General features: G+C 36.5%; 1 protein-coding gene across 2 annotated transcripts in view; it reads right to left on the reverse strand.

The window, feature by feature from the left end:
• macrod2 (mono-ADP ribosylhydrolase 2) overlaps window positions 1-24,263 on the reverse strand; it is a 785,092-nt gene that overhangs the window by 471,412 nt on the left and 289,417 nt on the right. For both annotated transcript variants that reach the window (XM_052150997.1, XM_052150996.1), the window contains exon 5: window positions 21,765-21,881. In XM_052150997.1, the coding sequence (XP_052006957.1) occupies window positions 21,765-21,881 (117 nt within the window). The remainder of the gene's footprint in view (window positions 1-21,764; window positions 21,882-24,263) is intronic.

The following is a 24,263-nucleotide window of genomic DNA, read 5'->3' on the forward strand; positions in this document are numbered from 1 at the left end:
CATGCAACATGATTAAAAGCTGAAGTGTGTAATTTATGTAACACCAGTGTCAACAAACGGAATTGTAAAAACAAACAGATTTCCAAATACAGCCTCAATCTAAATTTGACTGAAAAAAAAAACACATAGCCACGCCCCAAATGTTGGGCTGGCTGGGCTGCTCAAACAAATAGATCAATGTTTGATATTGCCACAGAGGAACAGGGTTAATTTTAAGGGGAAATCAACCTACAGATTGTTTACATATGGTTGTCTCTGCATATTAAGCTAGGATTGTAGAAAGTATATTAACATGGAATAAATTAAACACAGCTTTAAAATTTGTATCATACCAACCACCCCTATTCTGTCACAATCTAGTCCAATCATAAAAAAGTCACAGAGGTGAGAAGGCAGCTCCTCTTATTGATTTGTGCAATGAGGGTTGAGAACAACAGGAAGGAGGACCCCATGACAGGACATAACTCCAACTAGCCTCATACTTAATGTCCCCTGTTCAGAGCTGTGCTGGGTAGGCTCAGTATTTTTCTAGAAAACTGTAAATTTGTGTAAACTATGTGGCATTATTCATGATAGAGTCTGCAAAAAGGAGGGCTATTGATTTCAAATCCAAGTCCAGCTCTGATTCATAAATGCACTCAGCCACTCAAAACTCCCAGAGGATCTATTACCCACACTGGTCTCCATCCCAAAACAACAGCTCAAGGTGGTCACCATAAAAGTGCCAGCCCTCGTCGTCTTTCATCAATGCCAGGCCAAATCCACAAGCACTTGGATTTACAGGAACTCTGGGGTTCTTCCCTGAAACTCTTGACATTGTTGGTCTTTTGGTGAGAAGTATTAAAGAATGAGTTAATACTAAAGTGAAATTAGTTTTGAAATAGAGTCATCATTTACTCAAAGTTATATGGTTTCAAGCTCAAGTATGGTATCTTTCTTCTGTGGAACACAAAGGTAGATGTTTTGAAGAATGTTCTGTCTGAAGATGTTTGAAGAACACTGTTCCTTTCCATTAAATTAAAATGTGCAGTGGTTTATACTGCCAAGCTCCAAAAATAACAAAAAAGTGCCATAAAACAACATTAAAAAATAGTCTTTATGTATTGTGTACTATATGGCAAGTCTTCCAAAGCTATTTGGTAACAATTTACAAGGTTGTATTTGTATACATTAGTTACCTATATTAGTTAACATGACCTAACAATGAACAATTGGGTTTTTATTATTAATAAAATGTATTTAATGTTGTTAAAAAAAATGTCATACTGTAATTAGTTCATGATACCTAATGCATTTCATAATAATAAAAAATAGACCCTTTTTCGAAAAGTGTTACCAGCTATTTAATAGCTTTATGTGTGAGGGCAAGACCAACATGTAAGTCACTATTCACTGAACATCCACCCCTGTGCCATTTTTGGGTGAACTATTCTTTTAAAGGGGTCATGACATGAGAAACCAAATTTGCCGTGATCTTTTGGTATATAAGAGGTCTTTGCATCATTAAAACGTCTTGCAAGTTTAATATTTTAAGACGTCCTCCCCATTCTAAACGAATCATTTATTTAATCAAGCTCAAAATACAGCTCGTTCTGGATTCATGGTTAGAAGTGACGTGTCGGTTAGAAGTGACGTAACAGCGTTTGCATATGACCGCCTCCAGCGCAAGACAACTACGCTTTAAGCGCAAGACTACGCTCATTTCGTATCGCCGTGCGCCTCACAAGTGTTCAGTCGATGGACAGCGAGCTCTGACAGAGACTACTTGTGCACAGGAAAATTACGATGCCACACAGATGTGCTGTTCCTGGCTGTGGTCAAACAAAACCTCTGAATAAGCTGCCGAAAGATCCAGACGTCAGGGAAAAATGGATGCAGTTTATTTTTTGCGGACGTTCCAGTCACGGCAGTGTTAACTTAAGCGTTTGTTCTGTACATTTTAAGGATGACTGTTTTGAGAAGAAATCTCAATATGATGCTGGCTTTGCCAGAAAACTGTTGCTCAAAGATAAGTCCGTGCCGACTATTCTGGGAACAACGACGACGCTAAACTGTAAGTAATCTATATTAAACTTTAAACTACTTTTTAAAGCGCAATTTCATTCATTATGAATAATCACAGTGTTTTTACTTAGTTTACTTGCATATTGTTCTGGCTGGGGGTGTCAATAATTGATACATAGGCACTGACGTTAGCCAATCATAACAGTGGGCGTTAACACTGAAGTCTTAAATGGAAAACGCCCCCAAAACAGACTGTTTGAATCAGAGGATGAGAAACAGGGTGGGAAAAGGTCATAAATCACTAGATTTTAAAAGTTTTTCTTAAAAAAAAATATATTAATACTATAATTGCACCTAAGGGAACATAATAATACAATAAAAAAAACCATGTCATGACCCCTTTAATATATAAGCAAATTGGCTTTTGAGATCGGTTACTGTGAATACTTCATATCAGCTGCAAGTTTTGGAGATCAATAGAGGATTCATAGACTGAAAAAGTGTTTTTCGCAGCCAGACTGGCTTGTGGTTAATGGTGTAAATATACAAAATGGTCTCTCCAAGCCTTTATTGTTCTGCCATTCAGCAGGGGGTTACTAATGTTGTTATAGGCAAGCCATTTCAGGGTCAGCAGGACATTATTTGCATTTTGCATGCAATATTTGCATTTTGCAGCCTATTTTTTGCAAAGCAGGTAGAGAGAACAAAGAGAATATTGAGACATTAACCTACATTTTTCTCCAAGTCTAAAAGAAGAAACGTTAAATGGATAGTTTACCCAAAAATCTAAATTATGATGTCATACTTATGTTATTCTAATATATTACTTTTTATATATTATGCTTGCAGAATGACATAATGAATGTCTCTGTCGCCATTCACTTTTACTGTACGGGGAAAAGATATCCAATAAAAGTGAGCGGTGACCAAGACTAACAGATTGCCTAGCAAATGTAAGAATGTAAAAAAGAAAGTCATATGGGTTTGGAATTCTATTCCTTTAAAACTACACCTTCAGAACATGGTCTGTTTTCTGTGAGTGAGTTTGGACAATATTTCCTTACAATATCTAAATCAAATATACACCTTCCCATAATTTTGAACAAAAGGCAGACCATGTCATACTGTAGATACCGGAGGATTTACAGGTCTTGACAGTGTATTATAAAAGCTTTTATATGTGTTTTATTAAGTCTCATTTCCGAGTTTTTGTCAAAGTTCTCCCTACTTAACACACACACAAAGGTCTCAATGTACGCCTTGGCTCACCCATTAGGCTTTATGGACAGCTGTATGCACTTTTATTAGAGGGTTAATGGCATTTAAAGGAGCAAGTACTGAGCTAAATCCACAACATTAAAAAACAGAAAAATGGCACAGTGGGATTCCGCCGAGGTCACACCGAAACGGCTGCTCAAAGCAGTATCGAGCGCAGCTCGGCTTTAACCCTTGACATCACTTTTCGACCGAGCCATTGCATAAAAAACCGCCTCCACCGCTAATGCGGTAGTCGCTTCAAGCTTAGAATTACACGAGTAAGAGGAGCTAGAGGAAAATATCCAAACACACAGGCACTGAGCATTTAAGTCTTAAAACATAATGAGTGGAAGTAACAACAGCAATTTAGCGAAAGGAACATCAAGGACTGAGGAGAAACTATTTAGGCAGCCAGTGTTCAGACATAATTAGCAGGAAAATGGCATGACAGTACTTTTTTCACTTGCTATTTTAATTAGGTGTGCTGCTAAATCTTAACAGTGAGGTAAACAAAAGTTGTCTGCTCTAACAACATCTTGTTCAGGTGGCTTTTCATCTTTGTTTCTCATTTATTTTCTGGAGACACATAGCATTAAAGTAAATGCTAGTGTACACAGTACCAACAAACATGAAATTCCTGTTGTTGGGTTTTGTTGGTCAGTGTTTTAATTGGTGCTTGTTGGGGAAGTGTGAAATGTTGGTGTTTTTTGGGGTAGTGAACAAGCCTTAGGGGCGATTCAGTCTGAGAAAAAAAAAGAAAGAAAAACTAGATGCAGCTCAGCTAATGGAACACACACAGAATATTTACATTTACATTTAGACATTTGCAGATGTTTTTATCCAAAGCGACTTACAAATGAATTACAAAATCTGATATACAAAAGTAAAAAACATCTTCAGTAGCGCACTGCCAAGATCTCACTGTGGCTGGAGTAGTTAAGATGCTAACGCAGAAGAGACGGACAAAGAATCTTTATTTGTATTTATTTTTTTTAAAGTATGAATATTTAGTGTTGAGTGTATGTGTAATTTCCTGGTACATACATGATAAATATGTTGTACCTACAGAAAAATATGTTGTAACAAGAGGTACTTACCTGAAGTCTTTACAAATAGTAACAAGTATGGAACATCAGTGTACTTACCAATGGTACATACTGTCCATGGTATTTACGTTGTAACTCCAGACAGCTGTAGGGTAATAACAGGCACTTTCTTATGCAGTGGTGGACGAAGTACACATACCATGTACTTGAGTTAAAGTAAAGATACTCAAGGTAAAATATTACTCAAGTAAAAGTAGAAGTGCTGCCTTTAAACATTCACTTGAGTAAAAGTACAAAAGTATTTGCCTTCAAATGTACTTAAGTATCCAAGTACTATGATTTTTTATGGCCATAATTTCCTATTATAATTTGTCACAAGACTCTTGCTTAACTCAGTCTACATGAAGACTAATGTCACTCTTGGCACACCAATCTATTAATAAAATGACATGAATTAGTCAGATGTATATCTATATATATATTTGAAATGAATACATTTTTTGTGTGTTTAATTTTGGAGGGAAGGGGACTGTTCCCATAAGATATAATACATTTACAGTATTTACTGTATATATTTTTCTCGAGCGTCTATGGTCATAATTATTAACATCCTAATGTTATGATACATTCACATAAACCTGCACAACGCCATTAAACATATATATATATACATACATACACACACACACACATATATATATATATATATATATATATATATATATATATATATATATATATATATATATATATACACACACACACACACACACATACATACATAGAATATATATATATATATATATATATGAGGTCTCAGTTGACCTCTCTCATCAACAAGGCATTTCCTTCTGCAGGCCTGCCGCTTACAGGACGTTTGTTTTTTTGCTTTGGCACTACACCATGTAAACTCTAGAGACTGTTGTGCGGGAATATCCCAGGAGATCAGCAGTTACAGAAATACTCAAGTCAGCCAGTCTGGCACCAAATATCATGCCATGGTCGAAATAACAGAGATAATATTTTTCCCCATTCTGATGGTTGATGAGAACATTAATGTTGATGTCAACATTGACGGAAGCTCCTGACCCTTATCTACATGATTTTATGCATAGCACTGCTGCAACGCAATTGGCTGATTAGATAATTGCATGAATGAGTAGGTGTACAGGTGTTCCTAATAAAGTGGTCAGTGAGTGTTTATAACATGTAAAAAATGTTTTACCTTGACAACTCCTGTAAATTCGTAAATGCATGGGTGGAAAAACAACAAATATATTCTTTGAAATTTCTCCTTTTGTGCTTCACCAATGTCATATAGGCTTGAAAAAACACAAGGGTGATTAAACCATGAAAGAATTTTAATTTTTGGATGAACTTTTCCTTTGAGATGCAAATGCAGGAACGGTATAGTAACAGTCCAAACGCTGCCTGTGATTTTCATTACTTGGCTGTTTCCAATTTGCCCATCTGTCTCCTAATTATTAACTACATTGGCTGCATTGCTTTTGGCTCCGGCAAGCCACAGGACCGCATTCACACTCAATCTGCTGTGTCTGTTTTTATTAAACATGGGGGTTTACGGTATTTGTAGCGGCTGCTTATTTTTACGGTGGCGGGCTGTTTAATGAAGGATTGCCCAACACTGTAAACACTGCCTGACAAATGCAAGATTTGGTGCTAAATCAGGACCAGAAAATCACTTCCACTGACAAAATCATGAAGATTATTTCAGGATGGTTGTAAACCCCATTTTGAATTTTGAGTGGGGGGAAAGTCTCCAGAAACCACATGTCTTTTTAGTGTCTGTCTTTAGTGAAATTATGACCCATTTGGACAACTCCTACAGCTCAGCAGAGAGTTACAAACACTGAGTGCAGTACATTTCATACATTAGATAAGAGATGTAAAAAGGATGGTTTGATGATGGTGCAGAGAGCCATAGAGGATGGGTAAATGGACAGATCTGCGAGCATGTGGGCAGAACTGACATATATTATGTATATATGTAAACTCACATATTTAATTAAATAACTGTACAAACCCCTACCTTGCACATACATTACCACTTGCACATGTACATATGCCATTCTGTTTTATGTCCTATTAATTGTATGTCTATTTATACTCTTACCTTATTTTATATTCTGTGTCTCACTGTAATGTTCTGTGTGCACTTTCTCCTATCACTAAGGAAAAAATGTATTCCTTGTGAACACTTGGCAATAAAGATCATTCTGATTCTGATTCTGAACAGACAGACCTGCATTAGTCTGTAGCCCTCTCTGTATTGCTCTACAGAAAGCTAACCTTCACGAATCCCTTTTTGCACTGATACATATAGATACTCATAGGTAGCGTATTATCCCCCCACTCTGCATTTTTCCCCTCTTCCACTCCTGTGTCTTTTTTTCCTGGTGGCACGTTTGCGGTGATGGATGAGCGTTGAGTGTCACTCTGACAAGCTTGCAGCTGATGCCACATAATCACTGTATCACCGTTTAGGCAAAATTACCAAATTATACAAACCCCCAGGAGGCACTGGTGCGACTGACAGGTCCAGCCAACAAAAGAAACACAAATATACCAGAGTGGTGCAGGGGAGAAGGGGGGGGGTCTTTCCAAGAGAAGTCTTTCCAAGCTTATACAGAAAACTACAGCTACCAATTAACAGTTCTCTCTCTCTTTCTCTCTCTCGCGCTCTCTCTCTCTCTCTCTCTCTCTCTCTCTCTCTCTCTCTCTCTCTCTCTCTCCCTCTCTTTCTCTCTCTCACGTTTTGGTAACTGCTCAGTAATTATGCTCAATAAGGCAATAGAGCAGCTTTTGATTAGCATGGAGGAAGTAGGGAAATTCCTCACTTCTTCATACAGCAGATGGTTCAAGTTCTTTCATGTATTTATTTGAAGGTGAATCTTGTTTGATTAAAACTTATGCCAACAAACAGAGGAGTCCAAAAATCTGAGACCACTAGTGAAAGGGCTTCTACTCTGCATTTTTTCTGATTTAATGCATTTATTCATTGCAAATTACAGATATTATAAGCATAATAATCTATTCAAAAAGTTTAATTGAAAAAAATTATTAATTACATACACTTAAAAATGTATTTTATTGAAAGCATGAATGTACTTTGAAAGTTCATACAAACACTAATGATCAATTTTATTCAAGAAACATTTTATAATGTTTCAAAGAGCATCTTTTGTGCTTCAACTGAAGCAAAGGGGTTCAAATATAAATATAAAAAATGTGCTTATTAGATTACTGGTATAGAATTAGTGCAGAATGTTAAATATTACTATTAATTCGAATAATAAAACTTAAAACATCTATTCATTTCAAAGTTGAAATTAGATTTTGAAACCCCAGATTTCCAATGTGGTCTCAGACTTATACAGTAGATGCGGGTCCACATGCATCTATTTGTATTATGCAAACTCATGTAAATCGTTAACAAAGCAGTCTGCACTTTTGTATGCATCCTTTAATTTACCGGAAATTTCACTGTCAAAGCTGAGCTGTGCTGTGATAATAACAGCATATGACGACTTGCAAGAGTCTGGCCTCTGGTTTTCCACCATAGTCTGAAACAACTTTGTGTGAATAGACACTGAAGGTTGTTACATTTACGATGTGTCCACTTGCTGTTTCCAGAGCCACATGCCAACATGTTCTTTTCTGTCTGCCCTGCAAACGGCTGGAGAATTATGGGGGGCCCCACTTCAACATTTCACAAAGCCGCGAGTAGCACTTTGCATGTGAACCTCAGCAAGAAAGGTGTAATGTCTCATTTTACACTTGGGTGGTTCATAATAAAAAAGGAATAGCACATAACTTTATTTTTTGTTGTTTTTGTTCTTTAAGTGCCTCATTTTATTTGATCAGAAAACCGACTCCTTTAATGCGAGCAGAATCTGCATACAATGAAATTAGTTTGATAAGTTTAATTGTCTGATTATATGGAAGAGAAAGAGGTATAAAAAAACATATAAAGCGGCCTCAAATTGTATTTGGACACTTGGAAACCTACAAATGTATGTGTTTTTGCATCATATAACAAAATATAATTGGTACAGAGTAAATATTTATAAGTGTCCACAATTGTCCAAATACCTTTTGGGACCACTGTATCAAGCATCTTGAAAGAGAGCTGCATATGCCTTTGAATATCATTCTTAAAACTTCTCATAAACCGTACATTCTATTGTAATATTTCACCAAGCAGTTTCTGCTAAATTGTCCACATCTAGAACAGAACATTGTCCAAAATCCATGCCTGTGCTTTGAGGGTAAGTTTCTTAAATACGATTCAGAATTATGTTAAGAAGAAGCCATAGAATATTCTTTTGCATTAGCCAATAAGAAAGAATTTTCCACAGAAGCATAATGAAAATATGCTGCATTAGAGCACCTATTCAGTGCAGAGCTATCAAATAATTCTAAACTTGTATAGAAGAGAGGACCCGAGGCAAAACTCTGACTAAAGCGTGAAGTGAGAAATTTTGATTTAGGAAGATCACACATTGCACCGTGGGCCAATTCTACAAATGGAGAAATTGCTCACTGAATTCCAACATCAGTGGATTTCCTCTAATGTTTTTTTTTTTTTTATGTGTTTTCATAAAGCTCTAAAACATAATCTGCACTAAGGACATTAGCATACACTTAAAGTATGTGACAATTCTTAAAGTCAACCTATTTTACTTCAAAATCTCATATACAGGGTTTCCACCCTTTTTGACCAATACATCTTGCCTTAGCCAAGACCTTTCTTGACATTTGTGATTACTGGATGTAATAATTTGTATTCAGACTGATCTGAAAATGAATAATTTAGATGGGTTTGTGAACTGTTTTGACTAATTAATTGAAAGAAAGAAAAAACTGACTCAAAATAATGATTTATGGCAAAATCGAACATCACTATAGCTTGTGAGCATGTTTTATTGTGCGCATGTATATCTAGCTCATGAAATAGTTAAGAGCAAAGAAAAATTAGAAGAAAAAACGAATTATGTTCCTCAATTTAATTTGATTTAAATGAAAGGAATAGATCACCCAAAAATGTACATATTCTCATAATTCACTTACCTAGCTACCATCCCACGTGTATGACTGTTTTTCTTCAGCAGAAAATAAATGAAGATATTTAGAAGAAAATAGAGCTCTGTTAGGTCCTTTTAATACAAGTACACAGAAGCCAACACTTTGATGGTCCAAAAGTCATATTTAAACTGCATAAAAGTAATCCATATCGACTTCCATAAGAAAAAGTCGATATGGAAACCGTTTTTATCTTTAAATTGCCATTTTCATCCAGGTCTCTGATGCTGTTTGAAATATACTAACTCTCACACGAGGTTCATTCTTTTGTTGTAAATAAGCTGTTGCTGGCAGGAAGTGCTTTTTAAAAGATAATAACATTTAATTGTCTATTTATCTTTACAGAATCATATCGATTTGCTTCCTAAATGTGACTTTTGTGGCACCCGTGTACTTAAATTATAAGGACCTGACAGAGCTCTGTCTTCTAAAAATCTTAATTTGTGTTCTGCTAAAGAAAGACAGTCATACACATCTGGGATGGCATCAGGGTAAGTGAATAATGAGAGAATTTTCATTTTTGGGTGAACTATTCAATTAACTTGATTTTAATACATTCCCATTACTTGCATTTCCAAATGTTTCATAAAAAAATGAGGGAAGGGATTGGTTGGATTGGGAAAAGTGGGTGTTATTTACCAGAATGGAGCCATGTCGTTGGAGGGGAGGGGGGCAAAAAAGAGGGATTTGTGAGCTGATGTCATTTCAGAAGTGATGACCCAATGAAGGGGCATCACAAAGTTTAGTTCCAGCAAACTAAATTGTAAATGTTCTAAAAGGGTGGCACAAGGGCAGTGTAACCAATTTACAAAGGAAAGAGCCGTAGGCAGACCACCAATTACCAAATTAAAGTGGACAGTCATCTTCACAGAAGTGTCAATGACATCCAATCAGACATCAGGATAGAGCTCGGGGTGGGAAATGCAACCCAGAGAAACGATAATGTTGCAGAGGGGATAATTTAAACTAAATGAGCAATGTGTCACTAACCAATATTGGGTACTTTGGAGTAATTGATTTCTATTTGCAGGGCGAAGAGAGGTTAACAGACGGTCCACAAATGAAATAGGGCATCTGTGTGATTTCTCACTCTCCGAGTGATTTCTCGGTTGCCCCAACTGAAATTATCACACCCACTAAGACATGTGCTAATGATTAGTAATTTTGCTCCAGGTGTGTTTACTGTAATATAGAGTCCTGGCATCTGACTTGGAGTCAGAATTTGACTCTGATGGAGACGATGATGATACGACCTTCAAACTGAGCTAATTAACACTGCTGTGCACTCGATGCACCTCAATTTATCTTTCTGCTATAATTATCGAATTCTGCACACTGTGAGTTAATACAATGTTAATTGTTATTGATTATTTCGAACAGACAGTTTAGTTATTTTATAAACAGATCAAAATTTTCCTAACTGGGAGTCTGATTAAAATAATAAAACAATGATGAGAAAAATCTGAAGTGCATAGCAACAAATTAATCAATCAGTCAACCCCTTCTCTTACTCATAATAGCCTTGAGTAATGCCAGTAACCACAGTAACTATAGTAAATATCAAATTCAGAGAATAAAGTAAACATGTATATTGCATTTTCAAGAATTTTATTCAACATACATACTGTATATATTTTGGCCAATCAACACTACTTTCGTCCAATCAGATATGCAGCCAAAAAAATTTTTTTCCCTCCAAACCAAATATTTAACAGAACATTCGTCTGTCTCTCTCTCAGCCACACAATACCCCTATGTTCTGCCATATTCCATAATCATAAAGCCCTAACATTAGTGATTTACAGTAAAGAATAGCCAACAGTTGCGAGTTCTAAAATTTAAGGGAGTCAATTTGGTTATAGAATGCAAACTAACCTAACTTTGTATGAACAAAACTGTGCTTAGCACTCTAACTGGGATTGACCATGGAGAAAAAACAACCAGCTCACTCATGACCTCCCTAATTTCAGATAAGTACCCATTTACTCGCTAGATTACTCACATGCCTAGTAGTGACTCTTGATCGAGACCATGCTTTTAGGATAAGGTGCAATCAAATAAGATGCTCAAAGCTAAAAACTTTCATTGTATTAATGTCCAAGACAAGGCTTTTGAACATAATAATAAAGCATTATGCTCATGATCAGCCTGGCTTAGACTGCATGAGCTACCTGTTGTAGGTTTTTTTTATATAGGTATTTTATTTCGTTGTGTTGTCTCATGTGGTCCTGTGTTGGTCCTTTGTTGTTTTTATGTAGCACCATGGTCCTGGAGGAACGTTGTCTCGTTTTGCTGTGTACTGTACTAACTGTATATGGTTGAAACGACAATAAAAACCACTTGACTTGACTTGACTTGACTTGACTTGTGTCAGGGACCCCTGTGTGTTTGTGGTCAAAGTTAAGGCAGACCAAACAGGCAGTGTTTCTCACTCCAACTCTGAGGCTTGTTTTAGCCTTGGTTGCCACTCACTTATATAGTTCCTGCCCATCCATCACACTGCAACTCTGACACCAACTAATCACGGTGTGTTTGAAACACAACATCTGCAGGGGCGGACATCTTGTGACTTGTGAACCCCAGATGCATTAAATGGGGCCTCCCACAATCCTGCACAATGCTGAAAACAGAAGAGTCCAGAGGATTTTTATTATAAGAAGATCTTTGTTTTGAAAGGTTAAGAACAGTGGGTGGTAGGTGTTTGAGTGCTAAAACATGTAAGTTGTGGCACTGTCACAGGCTGGTCAAATTCAGAGATTCTAAAAGACAAATCTAAAAGATTTTTTTAATTATTTTAGTTTTTATTTTTTTATACAAAAGGATATAAATGCTACAGTAATAAGTTACCTTAGCATGTATGGCAAAATGATAAAATAATACTTACTCTTTTTTATATTAAATTCATATTATACCAAATCAAATTATATTACATTTTATGGGGCAATGCATGTAATTTTAATGTAAAATAATGTAAACTTATGGAAGTAAAAATTCAACATGTATTGGTTATATTCAAATATTGTTAAAATTATTAATTTATTTTTATATTTATTTAATTAGTTATGATTTTTATGATTCAAGACTTCAGTATGTTAAGTGTCTTATCTTACCACATAAATCATCATTTATGTAATCTTATTTTGTTGTCATTTATGTAAACCGTAAATGTATTTAGTCGATAATTTCCCAGTGTATGCTGGCACACCTGTCATGGTGGTAAAAACAAAACAAAAAAAATTCCTCGGACGTTAAACACTAGACATAAAAGTAATTATGTACTTTGAGAACATCAGAATGATGTTCGCTCATTTGATGTTTACATCAATCAATGCATAACATGATGTCGTGACCACATCTGAATCCGAACAATAATTATCGAACAATGTGCAATCTGTAGATAGGAAACGAAAGCAGAAATTAGATATGGCCCTGAATCTTTGAGCGTGTAGTGTTTGTGCATTTCATCTCAAGTTCATGATGCATTATTTAGAGCGCACGTTAAGGTTTCTTCTTATAGAAAATGTGAATAAAAACAGAACAGAACAATAAATGGCACCGAAATGATTTGGAACTGACAATCCGCAGCATTTCTCGGGAGGGAAAACTAAATGCAAAGAGAGAATGGGTGATTTCGCATGAGATTGGAGAATGAAAGCCCCTCTTCTCCTCTGTTCTTCCATCCCTTCATTTACTCATCTGTCTTAAATGTTCCTCAGGGACGTTAACTTTTCCCAGGCAGTCCTCTTCAGCTTTAACAATTAAAGAGCTGAGGCTCTGCAGTGACAGCTGATGCTAAATACTTCACAGTTTTGTTTATGTAGAAGCACATTAATAAAGATGAGGCCCTGCTGGATTCGTTGAGAATAGATGGAGAGATGAAAGAGAAGAGGAGGAGCGGAGGATAAAATTACTTTTCCCCCAACATGAATTCAAGTGCCCCACAACATTTCGGACCACTGAAATCTGCCCTGTAGTGTTAAATGGATTGTGTTTATGTGTGTGTGTCTGTTTGAGTGGGATTAGTGTTTCAGGGTTTCGTGTGTTACAACTTTTGGACTGTCATAACATAAAAAACAGCTTGTTGATTATGTAGATGGGAATAGTTAATCTAAACATTTTGTAATTTACTCACCCTAATTTTAACTGATCTCGTTTTTCTTCTGTAATACAAAAAAGGTGTATTTTTGAAGAATATCCTAGACACTCTTTTGCATTTAATAGCAGTAAATGGGGACTAGGTCTATTTATGTACTCAAAGGGGCCATTCAATTCGAAAGTGTCCTTGTGCAAAAAGCTAGATACAGCACCATGAATAGAATAGAATGCAAGAGTCTCGAGATTGTTGAAGAACTTTCCAACTTGACAAAGCACTCCTGTGCAAAACTCTGAAAAAACAGTGCAGCACAGCGGTCAAAGATGTCCATCTCGCACATGTTTACTAGCCCTAAGAGAGGCTCTTATGACTTGTGTACTATATTTCAATGTGTCTTTCACAATCATACAATAGCTTTGTGTGATGAACACACCAACATTTTTTATTTCATGTAAATCCCATGAAATCAAATGTGTCCCATTAGATCTGATGCCTCGGGTTTGGCATCAATGACATTTGGTCACGAGACATGCAAGAACCAATGGTGTTCACCGTCAATGCTGTTAAATGGCATAATCAAGCCATTTATTGTAGTACATAAAACTTTTGTAGCCCAGAGTTTCAATGGAGGGAAGATTATTAGTTAATAACAACTAAAACGTCATATGTGTTTGGAAAAACACTACAGTGAATAAATGATTGCAGGATTTTCATTTTGAGGTGATTATTCCTCTTCAACTCTGCAGACCTGCCGGTGGATCCATTCGCATCGCATATCACTACCAGACATCATGTGGTAGAAATATAAATATAACAAGTCTAAATAAAAGTTCATAAAAGTTTAAAATAGCACTTAATTAGAAAAGCATATATATAAAACAGCTTCCATTCTTTAATTGTGTTGCCCTAATACCACAGTTCGAAAGATTTTCAAAAGAATCAAAGAGAAATATTATTTATAAAAGACAAAATAAAAAAAAAAAATACAAGCGTCTCTTTAATACACCGATCACTGCTGCTGAAAGCCCTCAATAGCTAAAAGCTTTATATCTGCTTTTACCTTAGGTAGTTAACATGTCTGTGAGAATGCTTGTGTTAATCATCCAATGTTATATTTTGGATGTCAAAATATGCAGTCCAGCAGGAAAAGCTTATTAAAAAAAATTATTGGAATTGTATGTTTTTTACTATTGATAATAAAATGTTCTACATCATCGCAAAGGTTGAGCTCCTAGTCCGCTCAGAGGCCGAGATATTCGATGAAACAGTGGGGGTGGTGCCTGAACTGGAAATTAGACTGAATGTCTATGGACGAGCAGTTTGTGAGGGCTAAAATGCGTTAGAGCACTTCCTAGATTTCAGAACAGCATTTTGTGAAGTACTTGCTCCCATCTAGTGGAATACATAAAGACTTTAATAACCTCTTGAACTCTCACCAAAGCTCACCATTTACACATGCTGTGTAAAAGTCAAACACCAACACAAAAATGTGGTAAACATACACAATATTGTTTATGAATAGTTGGGGGGTGTCTGAAAAATAAATTAGACAAATGTTTGGCTATAACTAATAAATGGTGAGCTTTGTTGAGAGTTGAAGAGGTTAACAAATACCACAATTTTGGTTTGTTTGCCCAGTAGTTAACATTCACACTTTAGATTTCACCTTGAACACTGACTGAGCAAAGCCTCTGGACACAAAACAACAGAACATTTGACATAAAAGAGCAAACTTGCACATGTAAGCTGATATATCACAGTCTGAGATCTGTCCTTGGCCTAACTTCGCCTACAAACAACCCAACTCTGTTTTATTTTTTTGACAAATGAAAAGGGATGAAAAATAACACCATTACTTCTCCAAACACAAAGAATGGATTTGTTGTTATGTGATGGTTCAATAATTCATAACAACCCATCATATAATGTTTCCGTTGCACTGATTAGTCGGAGTATGTATTGCATTGCAAAGTGTTTTGAAGTGAAATTCAAGCACCATCAACGGCTGCATTAATATTTGATACTTTTGCTAATTATCTTTGTCCTGTTTGTAATATGTCAAGAGATAAATGATTGTTAAAGGGAGATGTTCAATAAATTTAAAGAGGGACATTTATGCAGAAACTATGCAATTTACTTGCCATTTGTAATATACACATTCACTTGGCATTCTAAAAAATTTAGCTTTTAAGATTTTGAGGAAAATAGAATTAATCCTACAAATTCCACATGCCTATAGTGTATAGCTGGCCTTGGAATTGCTTCATTTTAACTAAACAATACAATTTCAAAACATGCAAACCAACTCAAACCAGAAACTTTTGGCATACCCACCACAATAAAAAAAAAAAAGGTTATTGTCCTAAATAAATCATTGGCTTCACTATCAGACTGAGGTAACACACAGTTTTATTTAGTGCCTTTATCCGCTTTGGTGGGATGATAATTACTGTCATTTCTTAATAATCCCAGGGCCGGTCTTCTGTAATGTGTGCCACATGTGACAGTCTGAACCTGCCACAGTGTACCGGTTGACTGTGAGATACACAAGTCTTTATAACAAAGCCAAAAATAGTGAGAGCATACAAAAAGAATAAAAAATTGCCATGCTAATCACTAATAGCAGACAATTTTCTTGTCAATGGTGACAGTGAATCAAACAAGAACAGGGATCCAAAAGAGCCCTTTTTTAAATGTCATGTCCCATCGGCTTCAAGTATAGTATGCCTCTGAGAAAGAGTCGAGTTTTACCTCATTACTTACAGGCACTTTCCTGAGGCCACAGTGGGTCGTTCCTTTTGGGCGCCCATAGCCTCTGTCCAAACACAAGGAAGCATTTTATCCCTTAAGCTTTTTTTTTTCTTCTCCACTCTCTTTTGCGTTTAATTTTGACATTAGCTAAGGCAATATAATTTGCCATTCAGTGACCTTGACAGATTGTAGCAGGGATGCAAGCCAGCACCGACTGCCTTTGAGGAATGACTATTTGATGAGTGGAGGAGTTTAGTTCACTAGGTACATCTTTAAGTGAATTCTTCTCCCACAGCGTTTAGGGCACACTAGGGTCCATTCTGACCAGACAAACACTATTTTTATTTGTCCAATTTAACTTTTAATCAACAACAAAAAGCCCCATAGATATAAACACAATATAATCTTTTCACCATCTGGGAAAAGACAAAGGCCTTCTATTTGTCTCTCAAAATTTAATATATTCATGAATTAAGCAAAACAGACCAAGTAAGACCAGTCCTTCTCTTCACTGAGAATGATATACTAAAAGACGGGAGCGATCCCTTATTTACATTTACCCTGCTTTTAAAAAAAATTGTGTTTTAAATAATTTATTATGAGAACTAAACTACATTTTAATACAGTTTTGGCAATTGAAACTATAGTTTATTATAAATTATAACACTTATTTAAAACAAATGCCATTGTTTGTTTGTTTAGAGATACCACAGTTAATCTGATGTAGCTATGGTAGTGAGGAGAGCCATCCATAGCCTTTACCTATGGTTACTACAGTATGCCTTACTTTAAATAACACAGTTAAACTATGGTTACTATGCAAGAACTATATGGCCATTAAAATTCCTGGAGACATACTGTACACAGTTCCTATTTTTGAAATCCGTAATCAGTATATAGAAATCCTCATATATTCATGTGCTTCATACATAACATGGCCAAAAGTATGTGGACAATGGATATGGACAACCCCATTCTAATGATATGTTTGGGTATTTCAGCTAAACTCATTACTAGCAGAATATGTGTGTGTGTGTGTGTGTGTGTGTGTGTGTGTGTGTGTGTGTGTGTGTGAGCGTGTATTTATCACTTTGTGGGGACCAAATGTCCCCATAAGGATAGTAAAACCCGAAATTTTTGACCTTGTGGGGACATTTTGTCGGTCCCCATGAGGAAAACAGCTTATAAATCATACTAAATTATGTTTTTTGAAAATGTAAAAATGCAGAAAGTTTTCTGTGAGGGTTAGGTTTAGGGGTAGGGTTAGGTTTAGGGGATAGAATATAAAGTTTGTACAGTATAAAAACCATTATGTCTATGGAAAGTCCCCATAAAACATGGAAACACAACATGTGTGTGTGTGTGTGTGTGTGTGTGTGTGTGTGTGTGTGTGTGTGTGTGTGTGTGTGTCACGTTGCTGATTTCCATACAATATCATGAGTTGATCACTCATTTTAAAGCTTAAAAACCCCCAAAAGTGTCAAAAAGAAGTCAATGTGACTTGTGCGTCTTATCCTGTCTTCTGAAGGCATACAGTACAATCGCTTTGTGTGATGAACAGAATGGAATTTGTTTAATCGTTCACTCAAGTCAAATCTAAATAATATCAAACATCATTAGTTCTAGCTCACCCCGTGACCAAACGTCATGACACAACAACCAAGAAAGTGAATAAGAACTTTTGGTCTGTTTATCATACACAATTATTGCATGCCTTCAGAAAAAATGGAATATTAAGCCTGAGTCACATCAACTACTTTTTTGAGACTTTTGGGTGCTTTAAGCTTTAAAGTGAGTCACTATCAACTGCTATTGTATGGAAATCAGAAATTGCAACAATTTTTAAAAAAGCGTTGTCACAATACCAAAATTTCAGAAGTCGACACCAATACCAATTTTGTAATTCTCTATACCAATTTCGGTACCACAAACGAAAAAAAGATAATAAGCCATTGAACACACTCATTTAGCCAATTTAACAAAGTTAAATGAATCAATGTGAATCATAAATTAAACTATTGCATGTTTCATTGAATGAAATGAACATTGTTTCAAGTTGGAATTAGTTTTAATAGTTTTTTCTAAAATGAAATCTGCAGTTTAATAATCACACTAGGACATCTCACTATTTTAATTTGATTGATTGTGTATTTCAATTTTAAAGGAGTAGCCACACACTGTTAAGCATTTGAGCATTTGAAAGCAGTCGCCAGTCAGTCAGACAGTGCATGGGGACCGAATTGATTCAGAGTTCGGTACTGGAGAAACACTGCTTTTTGTTTTATTTTAGTTTTGACTTGGTACTTAATTACTGGTACATTTGGCATCACTTTGAAATATATTATTTTGTGTTCAGCAGAAGAAATTAAGGCATATGGGGTTTGGAAAGATTATTTTTGGGTGAAATAATCCTTAATAGTTTTGAAATGAAATGTTTAACGAGCACATATATATGTGGTGTTCTGATGTCCACATACAGTACATCTGGTCATGTCGTGCACTTGGATAAGTCATTCTAAATCACTGTCTGTAAAGATGCTCGTGAAGAGAATGAATTTCTGTTTGTGGTGTCTGCTTTGTATTACCACAGTCTATGAGGCAGTCTCAGTTGAATTGAAACTAGAGGAAGGAAGGCAGGATAGAAGGAAAGAAAAGGAAAAGTGAGATATAAAGTGGCCTTGCACACTGTAAAAACTCAAGTCCAATGGGAGGAGAGACGCTTGCAGGTAAGGCTCCAGAAAAGGTCGATGTAGTCAAGTTCTCTCTCTTGCTCACAGCCTCTCAGAGCGAAGAGTGGAATACACAATTTCTGAGAGCAGATTGAAGGGAAAACGTGCTTGTGTTCTGGCAAATTATGGAAGCATAAAAAAGCCCATGCTGGAAATATTTCACTACGCCAAGATATAAAAGGTAAAAGGACCATCTGTGCCATTTGCATCTCAGTCCCTGGCCATCTCTCGTGTGCAGTAGAGTCAACCATCTTGCAGCAGATGCTGATGAAACGCAAGAATACAAGTTAGTGATGCTGAGAGAGCTTGAGTGCCCAAACACAACGAGCCTCAGAGATGACAAATATGCATTTTAACATGCTGCAAATTGCACAAATATGCATTTTAACATGCTGCAAGTTGCACAAATATGCATTTTAACATGTTGCAAGCTGCATGCATAACCATGGCAACTATCCCAGCCTGTTTTTTTTTTATACAGAATTAAGTTGTGTGTGTGTGATGTCTTTGTTTACTACTATAAAAATTATGTCATATGAAGCTTTGTTATTTAGTATGTTTCTGTATGTTTTTTTAGCTTGACTTCCTGTAGCACAACTGGTAGAACATGGGGTTAGAAACACACTGTACAGAAATGTACATCTTGAATGCACTATAAATGGCTATGTATAAAAGTGTCTGCCAAAAGCATGAATCTAAATGTAATACAGTATGAATGTTTCGACTCTTGCTTAACACATTTGATGTGACTGACTTTCCCCGAAACAATAATAATCATTTCCAAAGAAGACGTAATTCACAGTCCATTCTTGGAAAGTGTCCTCTAGAATTATGCATGTTACAGATTGTTACTTATTTGTAAGCCACAATTTCTGTAAACCACATTCAAAGAATTGAATAAAAGTTTTGCAATTAGACTATTGAATGAGGGCCTTCCAGAACATATTCTGAGAGGGGAAAAACAAGCTAAAAAACACTGTCTCAGAATGGGTGTGTGGGTGGAAATTAGTCACAGCAGAGTAAATGCTTAACACAAGAAAATTGAACGATGGGTAGAGTGAAAGAGGAGGAGGAAGAAAGAAGAGACAGAGAGAGTTCTTCTACTTCTAGATGTCAGCTTTGACAAAGAGAAATAATGGTTGAAGTGACAGGATGTTAGGATGCAGACAGAGACAAAATGCAGCTTATTTTATAGTACTTAGAATTGATGAATGTCCTAAAGCATGAGGTGGATATGAACACACTGTTCTTCTTGCTGATTTTTTGCCATATCCACTAATGAATCACATCATCCAGTCATAGAGATTTCGATAAGCCCATAAAAGCTTTAGCTCGGGCATCACTGTCTAAAAGATTGCTTCAAGGTTGTTGGATGCTGCATACAATTCAATTGTTTTAGCTCAGAAGTGACATAACATTAGATCAAGGACAGTAGAGAAAACCACAGAGATTCAGATTTATTCAATATCAGCTCCTTGTTAGCAAAGACAGGTTGAACAACACAAACATCTAACAATGTTTGAAAGATATCCGACCTACCTTGCAATTAAACGATGGAAAATCACTACTGAATAAAAAAAAACATCAGTTTTGAAAGCACTCTGAAAGTAAAAGTATCAAAGAAGAGCTGGGTAAAAGTTAGTCTTGCGATGTTAAACCTTTGACTCAACAGTGTAAGTTATGGTACACAATGAAGCTCTTTCTGGCCAAGAAACACCCACTTAAATAGAGGCCATCAGGTGGTTTGTTTTTTGTAGTGACATTTAGGGGTGGGTTTATTCAAAAGAAATGTGTGCTAGGTGTTCATTTTGATCCAAAAACACATTCTATAGTAATGAGGAAAGCGCTTACAACATATACTATTTACTCAGCCATGTAGAGTATGAATTTTCAAAGTGTAGTATCGTCCCAAATGGAACACGGAAGCATTCACCGTTTAACAGCTGATGGAAGTGATGTTTCAAACACAGGTGAAGTGTTGCCGCTTGATTTAGCGCATTAGCCAACCTTAGTTCAACACATGTATCTCAAACAATGTACATATTCACATAATGTGAGGTGATGTTAAAGCATTCAACTTACATTTGTAAAGTTCTGTCTTCACTGAAGTTTCGCTAGTTGCTACATTCTCCGCTATTTACAGTTGTTTAGTCAGACCAGCAATGCAGAAAGAAACGGCAAGCCGCGACCAAAAAATAATGAATTGGCTGCAACCCTTGAGCCACCTCAGGAGAAGCCAATACAGTTCTTCAATGTTTGAAGCACATCTTCACCACAGCAGGCTGACGACACGACACAACACACCCTCCTGATGTGGTGTATTCTAAACCTCATGGCATGTTGTGTTGTCGTCCTCCAGCCGTTACCAGCGTGATGCTCATCAGAGAATGCCATAAGCTAATGGAATAAATCTAGGATGAAATATCAATCAAATTACAAACTAATAGTTCCCTTAATGTCTTCGTTGAAGTACAGATGGCCCCTTCAGCCAGCCAAGCACACCACAGCAAGTCATCATGATAATCAGCACACTCATAATTCCACTCCATTAATCACATACACACACACGCTCGAAGTGCATTGCAGCAAACAACGGGTGCCCTGCTGCCGAAGAAGTCGTGGTAGCACACACTTATTATTCTGTTAATCAACTCTTTCAGGTCAGTAAGTAGTAAGGAACAACACGGTAAGGCATCATATAAGGGAGTATGTGAGTGCTGTAAAGGTCACACAGTGGTGTTCAGTTTCCTGAGAAAATAAGCCAGACAGGCTGGAGCTTACATTTGGCAGGGAGGTCGTAGCCACACGTGATCTTGGCTTTGCCCGTGTCGCAGCCGTTTAAAGAGTGGCACTCATCATACAGGAGGTGGCCGGCAGCTCTGTGTATACAGCCATCCACTGCAAGAGAAACACATATTAATGTGACAACTGAATTGTGCTTTTAAATACGAACAATTGTATTAATTAAAAGAGCAAATAAAATCATACAGACATTGCAAAAAAAGGTAACAAAAATATTAGTTGTGTCATCATTTAGTCCCTCGTGGAATTCCAAACCCCTTTTTTTTTCTTAGAACACAAAAGGAGAAAAACCCAAATTTAAGTAGATATTCACACATATTCAACCCCTCCAGTGGACTACTGACTCAACAACCGATGTAACAGGATCGAGTCAGTGAGTTAAACTCGAGAACTGAACGTGAACTAATCATTAAAAAGGTCATGACACACCTTTTTTTTTTTTTTTCTTTCATTGAGGTTAACTTATAATATTAGTGACATTTTATGCACACAAATCCGTCATAAATTTGTGAAACATGATAATTTTCCACCCTCATTCTGACCATATGTCAGAAATGCTTGGTTTTGATGCTGCTGTTCCTTTAAGACTTGACCGATGACTGATGTCTGGCTCTTGGCTCTTGACTGACCAGGGCAGCATCGCAAGCCTAAGTAGATCGTAGAAACCATTGTTGGTCTCTACGATCAACTTAAGCTTGCAATGCTTTTGGGAAACACAGCCTAGCTCTCTTTTTGCCATCTCACTGCTCACCGCTTCTAGGAGGCTTTGGAAGTGATAAGATAAAGTGGGAATTTATGTGTTGTTGTGGAGGCGGTCAGATGCGCATGTCTACCACAGTGTGTCATCACAATATGGAGGAAGTAGAGAACAAGTCGTTTTGGCAGCTTGGTTTTAACAAATGCTCTTTTTGCCGTGAGGAGAAAGTTGAGTTGTGAAACTTACAGTATGTTTTATAGTACAATGACCTAATGGCAAAAGATCAAGGAAAATTTTATTCTTCATGTCATGACCCCTTTAAGGACAGTTTTGTGAACTGATCGATTCATAAAAAAACTGAAGAACTCACTCATTTCAAAAGACTCAAGAGAACAATTTGTTCATTAAGATTTTCAGTGAATAATGATTTGCATTTTGGTCTATTCCTCACACAAAGCTATTGTGTGACTTATAGGGCACAAGCCTTATGGAGAAATGTTATAGTGCTTTTGCATCACTTTTTTCCCCAAGCTTTGTAAACATGGGTTTAGTAAACAATGACAACATTTTCATTTTTGGGTGAACAATTCCTATACTACAGTGAAGCTTTTGGACTTCATGGCACCACCTGCTATGGCCCTGAGGCTAACATTCTGCCTAACATCTAATTTTGTGTTTCACATAAGACAGAAAGTTATTAAGGCTTGGAACAGCATGAGGGTGAGTGAATGTTTACAGAACTTTTATTTTTCTATGAACCGTCCCTTTAATTTAATAGTCAAGGTCTAAAAACCTTTTGCACAGGCCATGATACATATGAACTAAATGTATGAGTTAGCTGCTGTCACTGATCTGGTTTGCATGAGATGAGCAGCATGTCATGGAGGAGATCAGACTCAGTACACTAATGGCACATCCAGATGAGAGCCAATAAAGATGACAGACATCCCGCTGATCCAGAAGAGAGACCTGAGTATGTGCTAAATTCCATGATCCACCTTGTCTACTCGCTCATTCATTGTGCAAAGATGTTGTAAATGAGTGTAAACAGCCTTGGCCCAAAATAAATAACCTTAACTCATAACTCCCTTTTCCCATGCATTTCTTCTCTGTCAGAAAATCTACCTAACTTGACAAAACTAAATTTGTTTTTTTTTGTGTTTTTTTTGTAGCTCGTCACAATTTTCTGAGGAAGACACCAGCAGGAGGAAAGATTTTTCCACCACGATCAATCATATTTAATGGTCTGAGCGACAGCAAGTCGAGAGATACAAATTCCGATGGCTTTTGAGAAAGCACTCAGTTTGAAAAAGATGAAGATGGTGACAGAGCTCGCAATAAGGGAATCACTTCTTCAGACAGTCTGACAATTACCGCATTAAATGCCTTCAGCACGCAATGGACATGTTGACAGAGCTGTGTAGGAGAATCTCTTTAAATCTGGCTGGCTGAAGATTATATGGGTCTTTAATACATATACAATTCCTGAGAAATTCTATAAGGAAGATTATTCTGACAGTAGAGTGACTGTGAAAAGCAATTTTGGAGATATGCTGCATTTATATTATAACATTCGCTCTAGTAACATTTTGTATAAGTCCTGAAATGTTTTCATGAGAAGCTTGATATCTACCAAAACTTTCGAAAGCATTTTAGCCTCTTGTAAAAGTTCAAAAACTATAATTCCTTCTCAGCATAAAGATATGAAAAGTACACTTGGAGGAAAAGTTCCCCCAAAAACGAACAATCTCTGATCATTTACTCACCCTTATGCTGTTCAA

The sequence above is a fragment of the Xyrauchen texanus genome, chromosome 20 (genome assembly GCF_025860055.1).
Source record: "Xyrauchen texanus isolate HMW12.3.18 chromosome 20, RBS_HiC_50CHRs, whole genome shotgun sequence".
Lineage (NCBI taxonomy): Eukaryota > Metazoa > Chordata > Actinopteri > Cypriniformes > Catostomidae > Xyrauchen > Xyrauchen texanus.